Below are 23,221 nucleotides of genomic sequence, written 5' to 3'. Positions count from 1 at the left end.
TGGGGGGCGTTCTGAAAAATCATCAGAAAAGTATCCTGGCTATTTGCCTGAAAAGTTTTTGCCAATTTTACCTTCTTTCTGTCTTCAAGGTTCTTCGTCCCAATTTGTGGACACTGTTTCTTAATTAACATTTTTCATAAAAAGAATATAAATTTCTTGGGAGCACTTCTTTTTTGTGCTAAACTTTGGCCTTATGACCTCTACATTATACAGACATTCTGGCAACAGTCCCATTGTCAAGTGTGGACAGCTGACAAGCAGATGCTAAGACACCCACTCAGCTTCTGGTTCTGTTTTCACTTTCAAAATGCAACATTTTAACTTTGTTTGATGCATATGAAACTAATAAGAGCATAGGAATTCAGTTCTCATAAGCAGTATTTTTCAAAATACTGTATCTAAGAGATATAATCTTTCTTTTACCACACCCATTTCCACACTGAAGAGGACATTCAGAAAAATATATAATCACATGCTTATAAAGACATATTTAGGACCCATTTTCCTTCTTCAGTCCCTATTCAGATTAAAACTACTGGACTCTGGTTGCTTTTTTTTTCCTGAAAAAGGACGACAAGCAAAAATCAGAATGTTTGAACAGAAAACAGTACCTCATCTGAGATACTTTCAGAGATGTTAAGAATGCAGCAAGCAGACTACAGCCTGCTACAGAGCCTGAGAAAATAAACTCACTGGTTTTAATCCTCGCATTGACACATGCTGCATGGACATGGGGAAGCCTCTACCTTCACTGCCCCACTCCTGCATGAAAATTACGTACTCACCGTACTGGGATTTTGTGGAGTTTCTTATCAATAGCAAACACAGTTGAAGTTAACCTGGCTATTTTACATTTTTGCAAAACACGTAATTCTGTAGGTGACATGCTATCAACAGGTATAAAGCCAAACAATTTACTGAGTGTATTATTCTGTTAGAGTACTTGCTATGACTTTATAGAAACTGTAATTTTTATAAAGCAATATTCATTCAATACGTACAGGAACACCATCTAAACCAGGAAATCCTGGGACTCCAGTTGGGCCCTAAAAACAGGTGACATGAAAAAACAAAGTTGCTGAGGTCATTAACTCTTAAAAAGAATGAAAAACAAGAATATGTGATACTGTATAGCAAGAAACAAGAAACAGTCTTGTTTGAAATACGAATCAAAAGCTGTAATTGTCAGAAATAACTGAAAAAAGTTATATGGGCTTAGCAGGAGACTAGTGCCAATAGCCACCCATGTAACAGATGGTACAGTACAGGACAAATGTCTAACTCTCATACTCATTCATTCTCCAAAGATTATAAAATGACAGAGAAAGGGAAGTTGCCTACAACTTATAAAGTAATTATGTACGTAATATCACAACCCTGCTCCTGTTTTGATAGTACCAGCAGCACAATTTCTATTTACAGCGCTTATATTTCAGGTGTGCTAGATACTGACATTAGTGATTTCAGTCATCCACGGAGATCAGTGGAATTAGACAATTAAAACTAATATTAAGTACCAAGATCCAAGCACAGGGATTGTACAGCTATGAACGATATGGCCATGAACTGCAATAGATATTCAATAAGTGGTAATAAAATTCTATTTAGTGTACAGCACATTTAAAAGCACCATACTCCTCTCCAGCTCCACATTCTTCCCACAGGCCTCTTTGAGGTTAAGGAGGATGACATAGTATATAACAATCAGAGACCAGGTCTGTTTCATTTTATTTTATGTCGTCTGACAACTCTAATTTTGCAATCCACAGCAAAATCCCCTGAAGCATTTTTTTCAAGAAAGCTGTAATTAATTTCAGTGAGAATTCTGTGTGAGCAAGAGTATAGTTTGGTGAATGCTTTTTTATCATTCAGGTTCCATTTCACTTGCCAACACTTAACATTACATACTGTATACACCTAAAAGAGCTGTCTATGGTGTTTCATACCTTATCACCTTTTTCTCCAGCTGGCCCAGGGTGCCCATTCTCACCTCTCTGTCCTTTTTCCCCTGGCAGACCAGGTGGTCCTGTAGATCCCAAGGACCCAATCGGACCTTGAGCTCCCAGCTCACCAGGCTGACCCTGAAAAGAGTCCAAAGAAGTGAATGACTACTGCTGTAAACCTTGCAGCAGGCAGCATTTCGGAGATCATAGAATCATAGAATCATAGAATCATCTAGGTTGGAAAAGACCTTTAAGATCATCCAGTCCAACCATTAACCTACACTACCAAGCCCACTCTAGACTAATCAAGGGTAGACCAGACTAAACCATATCCCGAAGTGCCACATCTACCCGTTTTTTAAACGCCTCCAGGGATGGTGACTCCACCACCTCTCTGGGCAGCCTGTTCCAATGCTTGACCACCCTTTCCGTAAAGAAATTTTTCCTAATTTCCAGTCTAAACCTCCCCTGGCGCAGCTTAAGCCCATTTCCTCTTGTCCTATCGCTAGCTACTTGGGAGAAGAGACCAACACCCACCTCCCTACAACCTCCTTTCAGGTAGTTGTAGAGAGCGATAAGGTCTCCCCTCAGCCTCCTCTTCTCCAGGCTAAACAACCCCAGTTCCCTCAGCCGCTCCTCATAAGACTTGTTCTCCAGACCCTTCACCAGCTTCGTTGCCCGCCTCTGAACACGCTCCAGCACCTCAATGTCTTTCTTGTAGTGAGGGGCCCAAAACTGGACACAGTATTCCAGGTGCGGCCTCACCAGCGCCGAGTACAGGGGGACAATCACCTCCCTGCTCCTGCTGGCCACAGCATTCCTGATACAAGCCAGGATGCTGTTGGCCTTCTTGGCCACCCAGGCACACTGCTGGCTCATGTTCAGCCGGCTATCTACTAACACCCCCAGGTCCTTTTCGGCCAGGCAGCTTTCCAGCCACTCCTCCCCAAGCCTGTAGCGTTGCATGGGGTTGTTGTGACCGAAGTGCAGGACCCGGCACTTGGCCTTGTTGAACCTCATACAGTTGGCCACGGCCCATCGATCCAGTCTGTCCAGGTCCCTCTGCAGGGCCATCCTACCCTCGAGCAGATCGACACTCCCACCCAATTTGGTGTCGTCTGCAAACTTACTGAGGGTGCACTCGATCCCCTCATCCAGATCATTGATAAAGATATTGAACAAGACTGGCCCTAAAACAGAGCCCTGGGGAACACCGCTCGTGACCGGCCGCCAACTGGACTTAACACCATTTATCACTACTCTCTGGGCTCGGCCACCCAACCAGTTCTTTACCCAGCGAAGAGTATGCCTGTCTAAGCCGTGAGCTGCCAGCTTCCCGAGGAGGATATTATGCGAGACGGTGTCAAAAGCTTTGCTAAAGTCGAGGTAGATGACATCCACAGCCTTTCCATCATCTACCAGGCGGGTCACCAGGTCATAGAAGGAGATCAGGTTGGTCAAGCAGGACCTGCCTTTTGTGAACCCATGCTGGCTGGGCCTGATCCCCTGGTTGACCTGTACTTGCCTGTGGAGTTCGCTCAAGATGAACCTCTCCATAATCTTCCCCGGCACCGAGGTCAGGCTGACAGGCCTGTAGTTCCCCGGGTCCTCCTTCCGGCCCTTCTTGTAGATGGGCGTCACATTGGCAAGCCTCCAGTCATCAGGGACCGCCCCTGTTAACCAGGACTGTTGATAGATGATGGAAAGTGGCTTGGCAAGCTCCTCTGCCAGCTCCCTCAGTACTCTTGGGTGGATCCCATCCGGCCCCATAGACTTGTGAGCGTCCAGGTGGCATAGCAGGTCATTAACTGCTTCCTCCTGGACTATGAGGGCTCCATTCTGGTCCCTATCCCTATCCTCTTGCTCAAGGGCCTGAGTACCCTGGGGATGACCGGTCTGGCTGTTGAACACAGAGGCAAAGAAGGCGTTAAGTACTTCAGCCTTTTCCTTGTCCTCGGTGACAATGTTCCCCCCCACATCCAGCAAAGAATGGAGATCCTCCTTGGCTCTCCTTTTATTGCTGATGTACTTATAAAAGCATTTTTTATTGTCTTTTACAGCACTGGCCAGATTGAGTTCTAGCTGGGCTTTTGCCTTTCTAATTTCCTCCCTGCAGGACCTAACAAGATCCCTGTACTCCTCCTGAGCTGCCCGCCCCTTCTGCCAAAGGCGGTAGACTCTCCTTTTTTCCCTGAGTCCCCGCAAAAGCTCCCTATTCAGCCAGGCCGGTCGATTTCCCCTCCGGTTGGTCTTACGACACACGGGGACAGCCCGCTCCTGCGCCCTTAAGACTTCCTTCTTGAAGAGGGCCCAGCCTTCCTGGACCCCTTTGCCCTTCAGGACCGCCTCCCAAGGGACTTTCCCAACCAGGGTCCTGAAGAGGGCAAAGTCTGCCCTCCGGAAGTCCATGGTAATAGTTTTGGTGCCCCTCCGCTTAGCATCACCCAAAATTGAGAACTTTATCATGTCGTGGTCGCTAAGCCCGAGACGGCCTCCGACCTCGACATTTCCCACAAGCCCTTCTCTGTTGGTAAACAGCAGGTCAAGCGGGGCACCTCCCCTGGTAGGCTCGCTTACCAGCTGCATTAGAAAGTTATCCCCCACATGCTCTAGGAACTTCCAAGACTGCTGCCTCTCTGCTGTGTGGTATTTCCAGCAGATGTCTGGCAAGTTGAAGTCCCCCATGAGAACAAGGGCTAGCGATTGCGACACTTCTGCCAGCCGCTTATAGAATGCCTCATCTACCTCTACCTCCTGGTTGGGTGGTCTATAGCAGACTCCCAACAGGACATCCGCCTTTCCAGCCTTCCCCCTCATCCTTACCCATAAGCATTCCACCTTGTCATCACCACTGTCAAGCTCTATGCAGTCGAAACACTCCCTAACATACAGAGCCACCCCACCGCCTCTCCTACCCTGCCTATCCCTTCTGAAGAGCTTATAGCCCTCCAGTGCAGCACTCCAGTCATGAGAGTCGTCCCACCACGTTTCCGTGATGGCGACTATGTCATAGCCATCCTGCTGCACAAGGGCCTCCAGCTCCTCCTGTTTGTTGCCCATGCTACGTGCATTGCTGTACATGCACTTAAGCTGGGCTGTCGATTTTGCCCCCAATGTTGCCATGCCGCCCCTGGGCTCCTTACTAGCGGGCCTGTTTATATCCCCTTCCCCCTTCAAACCTAGTTTAAATGATGACTGTATGGATAAAACAAGGCTTACAATGTATACATACTCATGATTCAAAACAGCTTGCTGTACAGCCTGCAGATCTGTTCCACGCATTCGATGCTATAGGAACACAACCTTCAAATTTAACAACTTGCTCCAGGTGATAGTTTCTTTTCACCTTCATCAGGTCTCCAGCACCACCCCTCTGAGATGCCTGGGATAAATTGCAAGTCTTCCTGGCTCTACCAATGGAAGTATCACCTTCCGCAAGCGTAAGACTCCACTGAGCATCATATTTTTGCCACCAGAGAAGTGATGGCTCATTTTAGACCAAGGGACTTCGTACACAATTAGAACAAACCAAGAGAGTTCCCTCCTTCTTTTAAGTCACACTATATGCTAATTATCTTAAGGTTTGGTAGCTCACATATCTTCCTTCATCACTCTCAGATCTCAATGCCTTATTTAAAAGTTGTGAAGTTTCCTGCTATAGTTGCTAGCCAACATATTTACAGAAAGTACCAATTTTAGTAGATTTGTGTTAAAATGGTTTGGGAGGCTAGAGAATGCCATTTATCTATAAATAGCTCTAAAATGAGTATCTGTACCTACGGTACTGTATAAACCATCTCCACGGATTTCTACTAACTTTTCCAAGGTAATACATATTCTCCTGAAGTAAAAATACTTCCCATGCCAACTGGATTTTTCAGTCTATAGCACTGGTGTGGAGTTGTTTTGGACTTGTTGCAGTTTTTGTTCTGTGCTGCTAAGCAACTATTAAATTGTAGATTCAAAGTGCTGAATAAAGCAAGCTTTCTAATCAGACTTCACATGTGAGCTGTCTACACTTTCACCATACAAAATCTACTTATTTACATTTATATCTCTTTATTTCTCTTACTCATCTTTTTCATTCTGCATCATTATCTTTGTTTAGCTATAACTTGTTTTGTTTCCCAACTGGAGTGTTTTGTTTTCTTTTCAGAATTCATCAATCAATTACACTACATTATTAATAAAAGACAGCAAAATGGAGCCCCATGCATTCCCAAGAAAAGCACATGGCTCTAAGACCACTTGAGGGCAGTAAAGGATATTTCAGTACAACTTCCATTCACAGAAATGATGCACCATACGTTTATTTCTGTGAATGGATTGAAGGAAAACAAAATGACAGAAATCAAAGGTGATTATAAGCAGATATGTTAGCTTCAGGAGTCAGCTTATGTTGAAGCAACACAACTAAGTTGCTTGCTTCTCAGTGTAAAAATTTCAACAGACCGAAGCTGTCTGAACAAATTCTTAACTTGTGAATTGCTAGCAGGGACCTAAACCTCTTTTTATTTATTCTCTATTTGTCTTTTAAAATATGTAAATAAAACCAGTGTGATTTGACAGTTGGACATGAAGTGAAGAAATGTATGGTATGCATCATCCAATCAAATCAGCAAAGAGAGTAATGAGAAGGTAACTTTCTACATGCTTGGAACAGGAACATACTATAGGCTTATGCTGGAAGCAGGACTGGATCACCACTGGCCCTGAAGCTATAAGCAGGAATTTAGTCCAGAGGCTAGGAAAAGAAGTTCTACACTTACAAATAAGGACTACCTGAAAAAGTATCCTCATACAACTCACGTTCCATTTGTCTTTACTGGCTCCTCTCACTTAAACCTTGATCCTGTTTCCAGTGAAGTCACTGGCAAAAATTCCAAGAATCAGCATGTTGTCTTAAACACCAGTTACAGTTTTCTTGATACCATAATTTGAGCAGTGTAAAATATTATGCAAATTAAGGGCTACTAGTATTAAAATCTGCCGATTTTGCATCCTAGTTAACAATGAATGGACAGTCAGGATTCTGGGTGTTTAATTTTACTATGTGCTTGCATGAACAATTGCAGCCTGTCTATTGGCAGTGCCTTGCACATCCTCTGTTGTAAAACTGAATTTATTAATTGAAGTACTCTTAAAGCAGCTATTATATCCTTTAAATACTTGATTAAAAGAAGACAGGACAACCATTTCAATTAAAGCATAATTTTGAGTATAAGAAAATTGAAATGAGTGAGACTAATAATATAGTAAAGTACAGTCGTTTGAACCATTCACTCTACTGGAAGCGGTACCTTTTTTTAGTACACTGAACTAGCTGTTACTATGCAAAATGCCACATTCATCAGCAGGAAAAAAAGACGCACAAGATGTTTCTCACTAATGCTCTAATGCCTTTGTCCTAACAATGTATTTTGTTGACAACAAGTTTCTGCAGCAACTTTAATATTTTTAATTCATAGTGCATATGATCTGCATTCAAGGTTCATTCAAATCATGTTTTATCCTTTGGACAGTTGAAGAAACATGATTTTGATAGTACTCAGAAAAAAACTGAGACACTGTATGAATTCTATGGTAATCATCCATCATAATTAACCAATAAACACTTCCAGGACATGTAGTCCTTTAGGCTGGTAAAATGTCTTTGTTAGTTGCTACCCTGTGAATTTAATTGACTCCATGGTTTATGTCTTCAGCAGGAGGTAGTGAAGTCATAAAACAGAGTCACTGACTCCAGAATTCACAATAGGTTTGACAGCTGATACAACTTTAGCATGCCATGTGAAGCTGGTGGATTGTCTCTCTTTCTTTCAGCTCAAAGACTGATAATGACTGGGAGCTTTGTTAAGACCAAACTGATACCATGTCATAACATCTATTATCACATCTATTATTCGTGCCCATCCAATGTGACTACCACAGCATTACAGTCTCAGGACAGCTGTACAAATAAAGAGGATGAAGGTAGTCATACTCATGTGGAAATGACAAATTAGCTCAGTTAAAATGAACAGAATATTATGCCTGCTCTGCCATCTGATGCCAATAAATTCCTTTAGGATTTCAATGCCTTGTTAATTGTCTAGGTCAGGAACTACCCATGCCAAGACTACGGTCTGTTATTTTAGCATATCCTGGGCTTGACCTGCAGTAAGAAAATGACTTTTGACAAAACAAGACTGTATTTTTTTAATTAAGTATGCTTCTTAAGACTAAGACTGCAAATACTTCACTCATGAAGCAAAGCGTTTAATAATGTTTGGAAAAGGTAATGGCTAAGGTTATTTGGAATTACTTCTTTTGGTTGCCCGAAATACCAAAAAGCACCTGATTTTGAGAGTGCCCCGAGCACTTAATTGTCTGAAGGCACACTGTTTTACAGGAGTCTTAATCAGAAATCAAAAGAACTGGTTCATGCTATTACAGTGAATTCTGTCTTGCTTCTCATTATCGATAAAGTCAAAAGAAGTCCACTTATTGCCTTCAATTAGGACAGTACGCTATGTTACAGGCTATGTGGATGTATCAGTGGTATTGTGAAATGCATTTACCTTCTGTTCACATAAACAAAAATGAAAATGCCCAGCAACTCCACAGAATCAGACTGTAGGCAAATAATTTAGTGCCCTTTTTCATTCTGCCCTAGGCTCTGGCTTGTAACCAGTCTTTCTCATTTTACCAGGAGCAGGACAGAGAGAGGGAGAAAAGTAGAGCAGTTTGGGGGCAAGAGAGGAGTGCACACAAAGGCATTTGCAGACAGATGTTTTCTTTTGTAATTTGCTTAGTGAGGTGGGAGCATCTGCTGCTGCTCTAAGCTCCACCCATGTCCTTTCCCCTTTTGGAAGAGCAGGTCTATTACACAGCAAAGCCACAGCTTCCAGGGCTCGTAGGGGTGTCCATTCTGGGAAGTTTCCACTCCTCCACTGTAGCTGTGTAGGACTGGGACCAAAACCATTTTCCAAAATAAACCTTCTAACTATGAACTTTACCAAGATGAGACAAATCTGAGAAAGCACACAACTTGTCATTAAATCCACTCTCTTGTCCTTAATAGAGCAAATTTTTCTGTGACTGCGGGTTAAACAGTTACTTAAATGCAGCTTAGTATTCACAGTGATACTTTAGTGAAACACACCAAATCACAGTGAGGTGCTGAGAACATTTTTCTCAGTGTACTTTTTTTGTGTTTTAACTCTGTGGAACCATGAAAAGAAAAAGTATCCAATAAGCCAGTGGGTGTCACTATTGTGTTAAACAAACACTGAACAAGAGATAATTTGGCACTGAAACTCCAAGAAACACTGTCAATCGTTGAAAGCAGAGCGCTGCAAATAGCGCATTTTAGACCACAAATAATTAACATCAGATTAGCTAATAAAATAAAATTAACTTTTGCTCTGATTCATTTTATTGGAACAAGTCACTGATTGGCAGGTTTTGGTTGATTCACATCTATGAAAAAGAATGATTTCGTATAGTTTTGTCTTCCTGATGTGGAAAACCTTGCCAATCTGCAGCAACTGAGGAAAACACTATTTTTAGTATGATGGGACAGGGGAACCAAAAATATTAAGGAAAGAAAGATGCTCAAGAACAAAAGGAGGGATAATTTAACAAGACCAAAACCTTTGAAAAATTTGGAAACACGTCTAATATGAAAAATGCTAATTTACAGATGCTGTAGCTGTACACTATATGAAGAATACCCTCAAAGGGACCTTAAAGTGAGGAGAATGTAGCGATCCTGTTCCTATTCCACATACTGGTAAGCAGGCTCCATTCACTGCCAGTTCAAATCCTAACTTCTAGAGCCAGAGAACTGCCTACTGCTCTGCCCAGTTATAAAAAAATGTGTGGTCTGCTTCAGATATAGATTCAGGGGTCTCATTTCTCTAGGTCTCTTTTTCTGTCGTTCTCAGCGAATGGAAGTGAAATGCAATAGAAATACTACAGAAATGTATAACTGGTCTCAGGAATCTTGTATTTTAAACCTGTATCATAGCTAATATACTGGGAAAAATTATCGACAAGTATGAGGCAAATAGTGGGAGAGATCTGGGTTTCCTCAGATGCTAGTGTGCATACGTCTCTGATAGTGGATTCAGCTATGCACATGTATTCGCGATCAAATAGATGGATTTTACATGTTCATTTCCTGAGAGCACAGCTTGAAAATTCAAATACAAGTGCTGGATATTCCAAGTGAATGACAGACTGCCATTGCATACTGACATGCAAAAAAATGTGATATAAATGCCTCTTACTCCCCAAAACAGAATTTGCACGGTTTTCCAGTTAGTAAATCTTAAACATGTTTACACTGTGCTGTTAATCGGACTCAGTTAATCTACATGATCTACTAGGGAGATGTGACAACCCACAAGATCTATTAGGGAGATGTTACACGAGAAGTGATACCAGAAGACAGACCTATTGTAGAATTAAATTTCACCATTCTTACCTCACTGCCCTGAAGTAAACATCAGCTGACTTTCTAACTTACCTGTGACAACCAACTGCCTTAGCAGCTCTTGTGAATGCTTACCCCTTACACCTCATATGCCAGAAAATGTGAGACCTTCCTCTTAGATTTCTGTTTGCTAGGTTCTCTCCTACACTAGCATAAAAACAGGCCACTCGCTTCATCTGCAAAAGAATGAACATTGGTCTTGCTGAGTTATATTTATTATTCCATTTGCTCCAGGCATTTCACATGATCTCATAGAAGCTAGATCAGGTTGGGTCATGAATAGATGCTTGCTAAATCTACTTAACTCTATAAACAAAGCCAAAGGAATTGAATGGGACCAAACTCTGGGGTCAGCACAGGACAGGTTTACAATCGGTCAGTGCCAACTGCAAACATTTTTTTAACTATCTAAATTCTGTTAGAGCAGCCAGCATTTTTGGAGGCCTCCAATACAACACTGCAGGAGTTATCAAGGAAACAGCTTCCCAAATTAGAGAAAGAGGAGGAAATGGAGGAAAGGTTTCACTGTCTGTTGGATGTATCAGGAGAAAATTAAAATCATGGACTTTATGGGAAGCCAAAGAGGAAGAGGTGGGGAGAAAATCTAAAACAATGAAGTTGTCATTTGCCTTTAATTAAAAATATTGACTGCTACTGCCTACTGGAAGACCATACATCTTGACTGGGAAAGGAGAGGCCGGAGAAAGTCTCAGTTGTTCCAGGCTGGCACTAAAGATCATGTAGAATGCTTACTGGCACATACACTTTCACTAATGACTTTTTCCCCTCAATTACCTGTTCTATAGTTCTGAAATGAGTATGTATAGTAACACACAGTATGCTCAAAAAGATTTAACAGCACATTTTAATGGTTTCTATGGAAGAAAGAGCCCTTTTGAGTTGTGACATGAGGTCAAGAGATAAACAGTATAACGTAAAACTAATTCCAACAAGGCTGTAATCCCAACTAAACAGAAGTCGAACTTTCATTGTGATGTGCACAACTGTAATGGTATCAGAATGGGATATACTACTAGCAATAGCAACTAGAACGTTTTTCAGACAATGGCTTCTTGCTAATGAATAGTAGTGCAAATCTGTTTATAATACAGAGTTATCTATGGTTGAGAGAAATAAAAAACGACAGGTACACAAGCTCTTCTAAAACCCAATATAGCAACCAATGCATAAGGATACTTGTTTCATATAAATATTTAATAGAAGCTCAGCTATTTGCTTCTACTTTTCTTCCAACTTGCCCAATTTCAATACATTCAAGTATGGCTATGGCAGTTTCCTTTCCTTACTCCCATGGTCATCTTTTCTTTAGCTAAAACCTCAATTATCTTGTCCACTTACAATGAAGAAGGCTTTCCATGACATTTAAAAGATTTTCAAATGGGCAACTAGAAGGCAAAGTCTTAATTCCCACTGTATTCATGGTCAGCTGCACAGTTTTCTTACACTGTCCTGGTAACCCCGGCTTTAACTAATCATACTTAAACTACACTCAAAAAAATGGATAGAAAGAAAGGTCATTATGCCAAAGACAGTAGAGCAAGATTTGAGGTCCTACTTTCCTGTGGAAACTTCAGAGTACACTACACTCCTGACAGCCATTCTACTTAACTCATAAACCTAAACATATTTAGGAGTTTAATTTTAGGTGTCTATTATCTTATTACCCTAGTTTTTTACTATTTTAGTGGAGAGACTTTAAGGATAAGGGCTACAGTTATGTCATATGCAGCTTACAATGTTTTTAGTTTTACAAAATGTGAACACACTTCACTTGTCACTAATAATTACAAATAAGCAAAGTTGATTTATATCAGCTCTAAGACTTTTGTTCGACCTTAATTTTAGTAGAAATCTTTGTTACGGATTGACTATAAGTCTGCTCCAACCACAGAAATAACCTGTTTGTTCACTTTACAAGCTAAATTTCCAGTGGGCAATGCTTCCACTGAGAGTCTAAAAATGAAGGTAACATTCTAAAATCTGTAAAAAGAAAAATGTCATCAAAAACCTGTCATAGTATTTTATATGTAAACAAAAATACCTCAAATGAAACTAGCAACAATATTTTCCTTGCAGTCTGCTCACAAAATGAAACCCTCATCAGATGGGCACACCTTAGCTTTGAAACTATACAACTGCCGTTTTATCAGCAGATAGATATTCTGATTTCTCTAAAAATCTCCTTTTCATTAGTGTGTGGAAAAGGATGTAGGGAACTGACCATTAGCAATGTGCAAAACAAACTGCTTAGGTTCTTATTCAGATGTTAAACAATCACTTGTAAGTTGGACCTATGACACCTGGGACGGGGAAACCCCCGATTATCAATACAGGCTGGGGGATGAAGGCATTGAGAGCAGCCCTGCGGAGAAGGACTTGGGGGTAGTGGTGGATGAAAAGCTGGACATGAGCCAACAATGCACGCCTGCAGCCCAGAAAGCCAACCGTATCCTGGGCTGCATCAAAAGAAGCATGGCCAGCAGGTCGAGGGAGGGGATTCTGCCCCTCTGCTCTGCTCTGGTGACACCTCGTCTGGAGCACTGCGTCCAGCTCTGGGGCCCTCAGCACAAGAAGGACATGGACCTGCTGGAGCGGGTCCAGAAGAGGGCAACAAAAATGATCCAAGGGCTGAAGCACCTCTCCTACAAGGCCAGGCTGAGAGAGTTGGGGTTGTTCAGCCTGGAGAAGAGAAGGCTGCGAGGAGACCTTATTGCGGCCTTTCAGTACTTAAAGGGGGCCTACAGGAAAGATGGGGACAATCTTTTTAGCAAGGCCTGTTGTGACAGGACAAGAAGTAATGGATTTAAACTAAAGAAGAATAGATTTAGACTAGACATAAGGAATACATTTTTTACAATGAGGGTGGTGAAGCACTGGAATGGGTTGCCCAGAGACGTAGTGGAGGCCCCATCCCTGGAAACATTCCAGGTCAGGTTGGACGGGGCTCTGAGCAACCTGATCTGGTTAAAGCTGTCCCTGCTCACTGCAGGGGGGCTGGGCTAGATGATCTCTAAAGGTCCCTTCCAACCCAAAGCATTCTATGATTCTATCTAGCACAATGTCTATGTTATGATACAATGAGCATCTTTCCTACGGGTAATAATTCCTATGCATTCCACCAGGTGTATTACAAATAACTTTTTAGGGTAGATGAAAGTTAACAGAAACTTTACATTGAAACTGGAACTCTGTCTGGAAGTATTCAGCCAACAACAAAGACTCAGAGCTAGCTTAATGAAGGATTTGGTTGCGGTTCTTGGAAGAGTTTGAAGAATATTTTTAATCAATTCATAGTTGGTCTGACCTTGTGTATTTCTAGCAGATGATACCTTAGCAGTACAGTGATGAGACAATTTGCCCTTGCTCCCCGTAAGTCTTAGATTACCATGTTCAATGGAAGATCATGGAGGGAATACCTTACATCTGACTCTCTGTGGTAAAAGTGATTAAAAACTAAAAAAAATAATAAAAAAAAAATAGGTGGACTGGTCTACAGATATCAATGTAACTCAATACATATACTGATATAACTCACTCAGATGCTGCCTTTCTCATTCAGCCTCTGCAAAAGCCCCTGATACTGCAGTTGGTTTAACAGAGCTGAATAAAGACTTGTTAACTTTGAGGGCTGCGATAAGGTTGGCTTCCCAGGTGGTCTGGATGAGATTATTGTTGCACTGCCTTTTGCCAGCAAGTACATGAATTTTCTAGAATCTTTTTGTGCTTTCAGGAAATGTTTGCTGAGGAGGCCAGCTCATCCTTAATTTTGACAGCTAGCCTGTGAAAAAGGAAAAAATACGGTGGTAGGCACCCAAGTTTATACTGTTGCCCTTATCTCAACTTCTTTACAGAGAAGGATTATTTAATAAACTGTACACTTCTAAAATTCTAGGCTTGCATACTGTACGATGCCAGAGGCTTTGAATGATCATTTATTTCTGGCACTTTAAAGACAGGATTGAGGAAGACGCAAAAGTCTGATGAACCAGCCTGGGAGCAGGATTCAGACAGAAAAGTAGATAAAGCAGATGTTTTGCATTCTAGGAAGCTAACAATTAGATAAACAAATCTCTTATTTTGTAATGGGTAGTCTCCGCAAAAGCTGGGAAAGCAAAGTTAGTGTGCCAGAGTGTCAAGGCAGAACACAACAAAGTTGAGAAATCAACAGGATTGTAGGATGAAAAAAAGATTAAGTAATCCTATAGCAAATAATTCATCGCCATACATTACTATAGAAAATATTTGTAACAATCTTATCTGGTGTTTAGTTAAGCCATATTTCATGTAGGGCCTGATAAGTACTTCTATTTCTTGCATATTAATAGAAATGATTGCATGAAATGTAAATTCTTATTATATTGGAGAGACTTTATCCATCAGTGTGCATATGTATTTCAGAGCTGTTTCAGAAAATGATACAATTCTCAGACTTACATTTGCATGATGACATTGAATTTATTTTTAAATGTTTATTACACTTCTATTTGGCACTTTGGTCCAGATCCTTGGAATTATTTAGAAAGCTAACTGCAAATGCATGAATCATAGTTCAGTTTACCTGTGATGGGGCGGACAGCTTAGGAAAGAGCCATAACAACTGCAGTGAGTGTTTATTATTGACCGATTATGGGCACGTAATTCATAACTTCCAGGCTACTGAGAGAGAACCAGAAACAGGGAAATTTCCTCTAGTTTCAAAGTCAGTTGTTTTTAAACGGCACTTCAGATAAGATTTTGGTATCCAAAACAGTCTATTCAGTAGCACTGACAGACACTGCAATGCTGCTAGTCAAAATACTTTTCCTGGGATGCCCTTTTGTTAACACAGTGTTACAGAGATAGACACATCCTAGGCCCCTATTATGAAAATCCTACAACATGGGGAACTTTCATATAGACATAATCCTGGAGGATTAGGATAGGATCCAAGGACACCAGGGCAGTGATCATGACACAGCAAAACATGCAGTTAACTGCAGAAGCACAGCACAGGAAGGAAAGATGTGTCTTGCTCTTGTGGTGACTTGGGTTGTACACAAAGAAATGGGGCGTGCAGTTCTTCTAAAAGCTGATCCATCACGTTCAAGCTTTCTAACCCTAAACTTAACATTAGTACTTTGAAAGAAAACAATTTCCATCACTAACTGACAATTTTTCAGTTGTTCACTAATCAAGGCATGTATCTAACTAAGTCCTTTCCTCATATAACATTTAAATTGTTTGCTATCACCATATAGGTATGTATTTTGAGAAAGAACAGCCAAGATAACAAACTAGTCATCAATGGACCATATTTTAATTAACAAACAGCAACATGCACAATTACTAATTTTAGTGTATAATATGAAAATGTGTTGGCTTCATTCAATGTTTTACAATTATTTATAAGGCAAAGACAACTCAGAGGTTTGGGGTTTTTTTTATACTTAGTGCATTAAGCCAGTAAAATAAAGTCTGCAAGGTTTTCCAGAACAACCTAACCCAAATAAGAAACACCTAAGTTCTCACAAAACTAGTAAATGGCATAGACTTTCTCTTTTAACCAGCCTCTTAGTAGAAAACGAGCACAGATTTCTAAACTTAATATGTATCAAGAATGACCTTTGTCTAACTACTAGATTGATCTCAAAGAATCCTTAAGACAAAAAAGGCACCATGATTATTACAAACCTAATTTACAAGCAAACCTGTTTACAATCTTAACTTCCTTCAATGATAGCTGTACTTCATACCAGTGAGAGAATTATGCTAGTTTGCTATATTCAGACTTGTTTATGTTGATTTATTGAGTACTGATTTACTGATTTACGTCAACCATATTGATTTTAAAGAACAGCACTATGCACAAAATGAACAGTATTTACAACAGTAATTATCATTAGCTGTAATCATCACTTACTCTTGATCCTTTTTCTGGAAAGCACCGACAAACTGAACAATCCTGTCCCCCACATGGGTCAATATATGCATATCCTCCCTAAAAATTAAAAGTTTATGGATTTATTAATATGCAACAGACAACAAACACTTCATCAAATATTGTCAATTCGACATATTGTCCAATTAGGTGATTTCTAAGGCAAAAGATGCGGCTACCCTTGCATACCTACAGGGAAATTTCCTACTGATGAAGAAACTTGGCATAGCAGCAAACATCAGAATACTGTGGAGGTGTTCAGCTTGACACGTATGAACCTTTTCCAACACTTGCTTAACAGAATACACACATGAATACTACATTTAAAATCCTCCTAACCTTTTTGGACCTCTCATCAGCGTAAACATGCTGGCAAAGTAGAAGCAATAAGAAAAAGCTTATTACTGTTGCTGTAGAAGGTGAAAGACATTACCTGCAAGTTATGTTAAGTAATGCTAAATATTACAGATAAATACAACTAAGGAAATAGGCTGCATCTAGAAATATTTTAACAGAGTCAGAATTTAATTTGTAATAATGTGAAATTTGTAACCCATCACATTAGGTTAGGAGATTGTTTAACTATGATTAAATGATAAAAGGCACAACAGGCTGAACAGCAATAAGCCCACTCTGCGATAAAGCCTTGTATTTAATTCGTCTATTAAATGAAAAAAGAAGTATATGTATGGTGTAATTATTCATTGCCTACCATTAATTTACTTATTTCTTGTAGTAAAACTTTCTGTCATTGTCGTCTTAATAGCAAAGAAGCAACTACTTTGTTTCATCAAATTGCAATGAGGGGAAAAAGCATATTCAAGGAGAAACTAAAACACAACAACATATAAATTCAGTAATTTATTGTGTAGTAGGTGAACATGATTTTGTTATTCTTTTCTATTTCCCAAAGTGTAGTATTAAACATATACCAATTGTACACACCATATGCATTTATAAACTCACTTAGATGGTTGGAACGTCCACTAGGTGACATTATTTTTTCAGCAAAACTATGTAAATGATCAAAGTGGTTTTGAAAAGAATAACAAGGGCTTAAAAGGTTTAAGAATAATTTAAGTAAACAAGTAAACAGTGATAACATGAAAATATTTGCTCAGTGTGGATTTCATTTTGCTCAGGGTCAACATTGTTTTGTTACTGATTTTAATAACCAACAGAACACAATAGGTTCACACTTCAATTTTTCAAGGAGAAAACACTGACAAACACTAGATAAGGAGGAAGAATCCTATTCTTTCTATCTACAATATTTTTAGAATATCTGGTACTCCCAAACCTCAGAACAAGAGGGTATGATGGTCTCTCTCACAGACTGGTTCTCTTTCACACACTGGATTTCCCATGAAATTACTAATCTACTCTGCACGAGTCTCTCACCTAGTTATTAAAAACTTGCCTCTACTGGAATGTCAATGGAATGCAAGTTTCTAATAACACATTAGCCGTTACCCTTTGTTCTAATTGAACACATTTGTTTTTAAAAAATACTTCAATTTTTGACAGTTCAACTAGAAAGGGATGACTTTGGGGGGGAAAAACCAACAAAAAAGAGCTTTTAAATATTTGAAAGAAACAAAGAGGATGGACTTGAAAGAAGTTTCAGTGAGGGCATTGCAAACATAAGGTTAATATGGGGGACAGTACAGAGAGGAAAATAAAGTAGGTATTGAGACTATATTGTATGGGAAATTTTGGCTTCCCACAGATGATGGCTTCAAGGAGGCCAGTTTAAGATCTAGGCTAACATACAGAGAAGGACTTGAAAGCTAGAATGAGGATGATATATACTGTAACGTAGAGCCACTGAAGGGACTTCATGGGGAAGGAGACAGACTCAGTGCATGAGAGGGTTTTTTTTACATGCAGCTTTCCAAAAGCGTCTAAAGATGCCAAAGTTAGAATCTAGAAGAATCCAAAGGAGAAAATTACAAAATACTTAAGCTAAGCAACAGGAACAGAAAGGAAAGTGAGAACTGCAGAAATACTGAAAGAAACATCACAGTTTTCCCATAGAACTATGGGTCATTTTGGTGCATATAGTGTTACCTGCTTGCACTTTACCATCCTATTTATCACCTGTCTAAAATATATCAGTGTCACTTACCCCGTCAATTTCTTGTGCTGAAAAAACAATCAGCAGCCACCTGATTTAAAAGAAAGACAAAGCTAAATTAAAACTAAACTTCCAACGTCCAACCTTCACAACAATGTAGCCTCTAAAAAGTGAGAAGTGTGTACACATGATTAAGTCCTGTTTGGGGTGATTATTTAGTAAAAGAGTATATTTATAAGGGCTATGCACCATCAAGAAATGGTCAGCACATGCTATATATATATATATATGTCTTTTTGGGTTTGTGAGTGAGAACAGATAGGCATGAATAAGACTATGTAAAAGTCACTGTAACTTCCCCCTTGTAACCTGTTTCCAACCCCACAATTAGGAATGGCCAGAGAGAAACCATTCCAGACAGATTTCTGCACCTCCATGGACACCATGGGGTGAAGACTGAGCAGAGATGGAGGTGATGTGCATCTGCCCCAAAATGAGTTAGCTGGTGCTGTTTTCTTTTGCTCAGAGAGAGAGCAAGAGAAGGCAGGGAACAAAGCAGCACTCAAAATAGCCACATGATTCCAGAGCAGCTGCTGGGGAAGCCCAGCTCCATGCCAACCATTGCTACTGATGGATTATATAGTTGAAATCATGTCTTTGATGATTTCCGCATGCAAAAAAAGAGGATTAAGTAAAACAAAAAGGTAGCCCAAAATTTCTGCATCAATACAGGAAATAAGCATTATTATTAATTAATACTAACATTATTATTAATAAGAACTAAGGTGCTCACTCATTATATGAAATGATGAATTAGATACAGCCATAACATATAGACTACTGTATATTATTGTCCAGGCTATAGTGAAGCCTGTATCAAAATTACTGCAACCCTGCAATTGTTTAGGCATTTAGTAATTTTCCCAAAGTCCTATTGAGATCAACCTCTATTTTTCCTTTGTAATTCACATGGAACTCACAATTACTCTCCCTGATTATTAATTATTCATAGATTCAGACTGCAAATTATATAACCTGTATATGCACTGACATATACTGATAAATTCAACACTGACAAATTTAACATATTTTAGCCATTTAGGTACATTTACTCTATATACTTCTTTTTAAACCTATGTTGCCTGCTACTTTTTTTCAGATACACAAATTTTACAGAAACCAAATATTTATGAAAATAACTAGTAACTGACGACAGAGGCTCATACTGTCTCTTGCTAAATGAGAAACAAAGGACTGATTAAACAACGTAAGATTGCCAGATGATCAGCTACAGCAGTAAATAGCGGAGAAGTTTTGTGCATCCCAGTAGTTGATCCTTTAATGCATCAAATAAATTTATGTAGAAATGATTTAACTTCAGAGGAACACTTCAGCCAGGTAGCACACAATAGAATCATAGAATGCTTTGGGTTGGAAGGGACCTTTAGCGATCATCTAGCCCAACCCCCCTGCAGTGAGCAGGGACAGCTTTAACCAGATCAGGCTGCTCAGAGCCCCGTCCAACCTGACCTTCAATGTTTCTAGGGATGGGGCCTCCACTACCTCTCTGGGCAACCCGTTCCAGTGCTTCACCACCCTCACTGTAAAAAATTTCTTCCCTGTATCCAGTCTAAATCTACCCTCCTTTAGTTTAAATCCATTATTCCTTGTCCTGTCACATCAGGCCTTGCTAAAAAGATTGTCCCCATCTTTCCTGTAGGCCCCCTTTAAGTACTGAAAGGCCGCAATAAGGTCTCCTCGCAGCCTTCTCTTCTCCAGGCTGAACAACCCCAACTCTCTCAGCCTGGCCTCGTAGGAGAGGTGCTCCAGCCCTCGGATCATTTTGGTGGCCCTCTTCTGGACCCGCTCCAGCAGGTCCATGCCCTTCTTGTGCTGAGGGTCCCAGAGCTGGACGCAGTGCTCCAGGTGAGGTCTCACCAGAGCAGAGTAGAGGGGCAGAATCACCTCCCTCGACCTGCTGGCCACGCTTCTTTTGATGCAGCCCAGGATACGGTTGGCTTTCTGGGCTACAGGCGTGCATTGTTGGCTCATGTCCAGCTTTTCATCCACCACTACCCCCAAGTCCTTCTCCGCAGGGCTGCTCTCAATGCCTTCATCCCCCAGCCTGTATTGATACCAGGGGTTGCCCCGTCCCAGGTGCAGGACCTTGCACTTGGCCTTGTTGAACCTCATGAGGTTCACACAGGCCCACCTCTCCAGCTTGTCCAGGTCCCTCTGGATGACATCTCGTCCTCCTGGCGTGTCAGCTGCACCACTCAGCTTGGTGTCGTCTGCAAACCTGCTGAGCGTGCACTCGATCCCACTGTCTATGTCACTGATGAAAATATAAAACAGCACTGGTTTGTGCTGTGTTTGTTACTAATTTAAGGCCATTTTTGCTTCTAACCTTCTGAACTTGCAGTCTCTGTAATTATTTTCTCCCGTATCAATGTTGGCCAGGTGTGAGTTATTTTTCATTTAAGAAAATGCCAAGTTGTCCTGAAGCCCTCGAACAACTGAAATGGAAATCTGATGATGCTGTTCTTGATGCACCGCACTGCAGTCTCTGCTTTTTCCAGTCATATATGGCAGGCATGTATTTGCCAGATTGTTCCCTGTCATTTCAAAATCCCTGCTCCTGAAGCCAGACACAAGTTGCCTATGTAGTCCAATCAGTACAAGACTGTTAGAGGTAAGTCATTCACAAATAATGCAGAAAAAAGGCAACAAGAGCTACCTTGGGGAGATGGCTGGGATAGAAGGCTGCTATATGGGGGAACACCTGAATAACAAGCAGCCTGGGTTTGCACAAACCAAATAAACATGAAAAAGACACTGAAGAGAGTTCAGGCATATCAGCACAACAGAAGACTGCTTAGCAGCAAGGGTGTCAGGTTCAAGCAAGGTACATTTGCTGGGCCAGGTTCCCAGCTAGAAAAGTGTAATTTCACATTCCTAAAGAGCCTGGTGCATGAAGTTTTATGAAGACTTTTATAAAGTTTTATAAAGACCTCAAGCAAGAAGGAAAATTGCATTGACTTTTCCTAGAAGATATTCTAGAGATGGAATCATTGATCCCACACGCCACTGAAAATTCTTGGCCATAGTGATTCTAATCTTCTCCTAAGGATCATTTTCCTCCAGAAAGAACTCCTGCCACAGATGCTAGCAGGTATTTTCATCACAGTCTCTACAACTTTTCTGCCAGCAATCAAAATCAAATACAATAAATTACCATATAGGCTTATCAAATTTATGACAGGCTACAAATGATTTAACTGGTGACTTCTTATTGCTGTTAAATTGATAGCTAAGAATATATCTCAGTGACTGCAGGTAAAAAATTTAGTGATCTGTAAAACTCACCAGGCAGCTGTGATAAGCCACTTAATCCGTTCAAACGAATCCTTTGTCAATGCCATTCACGCTGATTGAGGATCTGTATATGCAGCACTTTTTTTCTTTTTTTTTTTAAACAGCAGGTCTTCTCTTTCCTTCTGTTTGTGGATGTTCTATAAACACTGCTCCATACTGTTGTTGTTTTCCTTTCTGAACCTGTTTACATATACATCCGATGTACAAACATGAGTAATTACCAGATAACCAAAATATGTCCTAACCATTTACATATGTCATACTGCACAGCTTTATGTTGGCCCTATATAATGCTATTCTTATTCAGGCCACGTTTCATTTTGTCAGCAATCCAATTATTTCAAGGGGACTATATATGAAATTACAGATCAACATAAAAAGGGTACAAGATTTCAGCTTAGAAAAGAGACAGTCTTCACTATCTTGAGCATCTTGCATCATTATTTCTTAAAAAGCTATCATACCCACCATTTTAGCTAAAGGCATTAAAAAAAAAATGACACCTGTCTATAGTAAAGACCTAATGAACTTAAAAAAAAAAAAATCAAGAAAATATTGGCTCTACTTTCAAGACAGTGTCTTCTGCAAACTGGGCTGGACCGGTGTTTGTGCGTACATCCGAGCAAAGGAGGACTACTCTGAATGCAGAATAAGCCATACGCATTTTCAGCTCAGAAGTTCTACCCATATGCGTGGATAGATGACAATCATTGGAAACGCTACCTAGATTTTTTTTAGCTTTATTTTTAGACCATTTTTTCCACAGCTTTTGCCAGCATTTAGGAAGCTGGAAGCCCTAAGTGCAGGACTGACCAGAGGCCTGTACAGTCCCAGTCAGTCAGATTTTGCATGCATAAATTAACTGCACAGTGCATCTGTGACCTCTAACTTAGGTCCAACAGCATATGCAGTTTTATGTGCAAACGTGCTGCACCAACCTTTTTGTAAGCTCAAGTGTCACAAATCCAGAGAAACGGCCAGCTCCTGTGTAAACTTTTACATCCCCCAAATAAGAAAAAAGCTGTAGTCCTTCAGAGTAAGGCACATCTGGCAAATTATTCCCAGTGGTTATTTCAAACTGAGGGCTTAAGAGACTGGGCTTTTCCTAGGATAGCAGAAATTATTGCAGGCTTTTATTTTTCAGTGCTGTCATCTTCCAAATGTGGGGAGGTTAATTTTGAGGAGATTGAACACTGACTAGAGCGAACTGACAGGGGTTCGCTTCCTTTGGAGAGGTCTCCTGAGTAAGCAAAGACATTCACTTACTGAGAAGGGAGCAAGAACATGAACCTGCAGCAGACTGGCTGCTCTCTGATAGCTGTTCAACAAGCAGCTATCTTTTCTTTGTAAAACAAATGAGTGTACAGTTCCTGAAACATCACTGTGTTGCTTTCTATTACTTAAGACAG

General features: G+C 40.4%; 1 protein-coding gene across 1 annotated transcript in view; it reads right to left on the bottom strand.

Moving 5' to 3' along the window:
• COL4A4 (collagen type IV alpha 4 chain) overlaps positions 1 to 21,859 on the bottom strand; it is a 75,065-nt gene extending 53,206 nt beyond the window's left edge. The window contains exons 1-5 of the mRNA XM_075716141.1: positions 21,804 to 21,859; positions 18,489 to 18,528; positions 16,343 to 16,420; positions 1,947 to 2,081; positions 1,002 to 1,046 (exon numbers count right to left, since the gene is read on the bottom strand). Coding sequence (XP_075572256.1) covers positions 1,002 to 1,046; positions 1,947 to 2,081; positions 16,343 to 16,420; positions 18,489 to 18,528; positions 21,804 to 21,859 — 354 coding nt within the window. The remainder of the gene's footprint in view (positions 1 to 1,001; positions 1,047 to 1,946; positions 2,082 to 16,342; positions 16,421 to 18,488; positions 18,529 to 21,803) is intronic.
• Between the last annotated feature and the right edge of the window lie 1,362 nt (positions 21,860 to 23,221).

This window comes from Pelecanus crispus, chromosome 9, assembly GCF_030463565.1.
Source record: "Pelecanus crispus isolate bPelCri1 chromosome 9, bPelCri1.pri, whole genome shotgun sequence".
Classification (NCBI taxonomy): Eukaryota; Metazoa; Chordata; class Aves; order Pelecaniformes; family Pelecanidae; genus Pelecanus; species Pelecanus crispus.
Note: the sequence above shows the minus strand (reverse complement) of the source record. Positions and strands in the feature narration are given on the sequence as shown.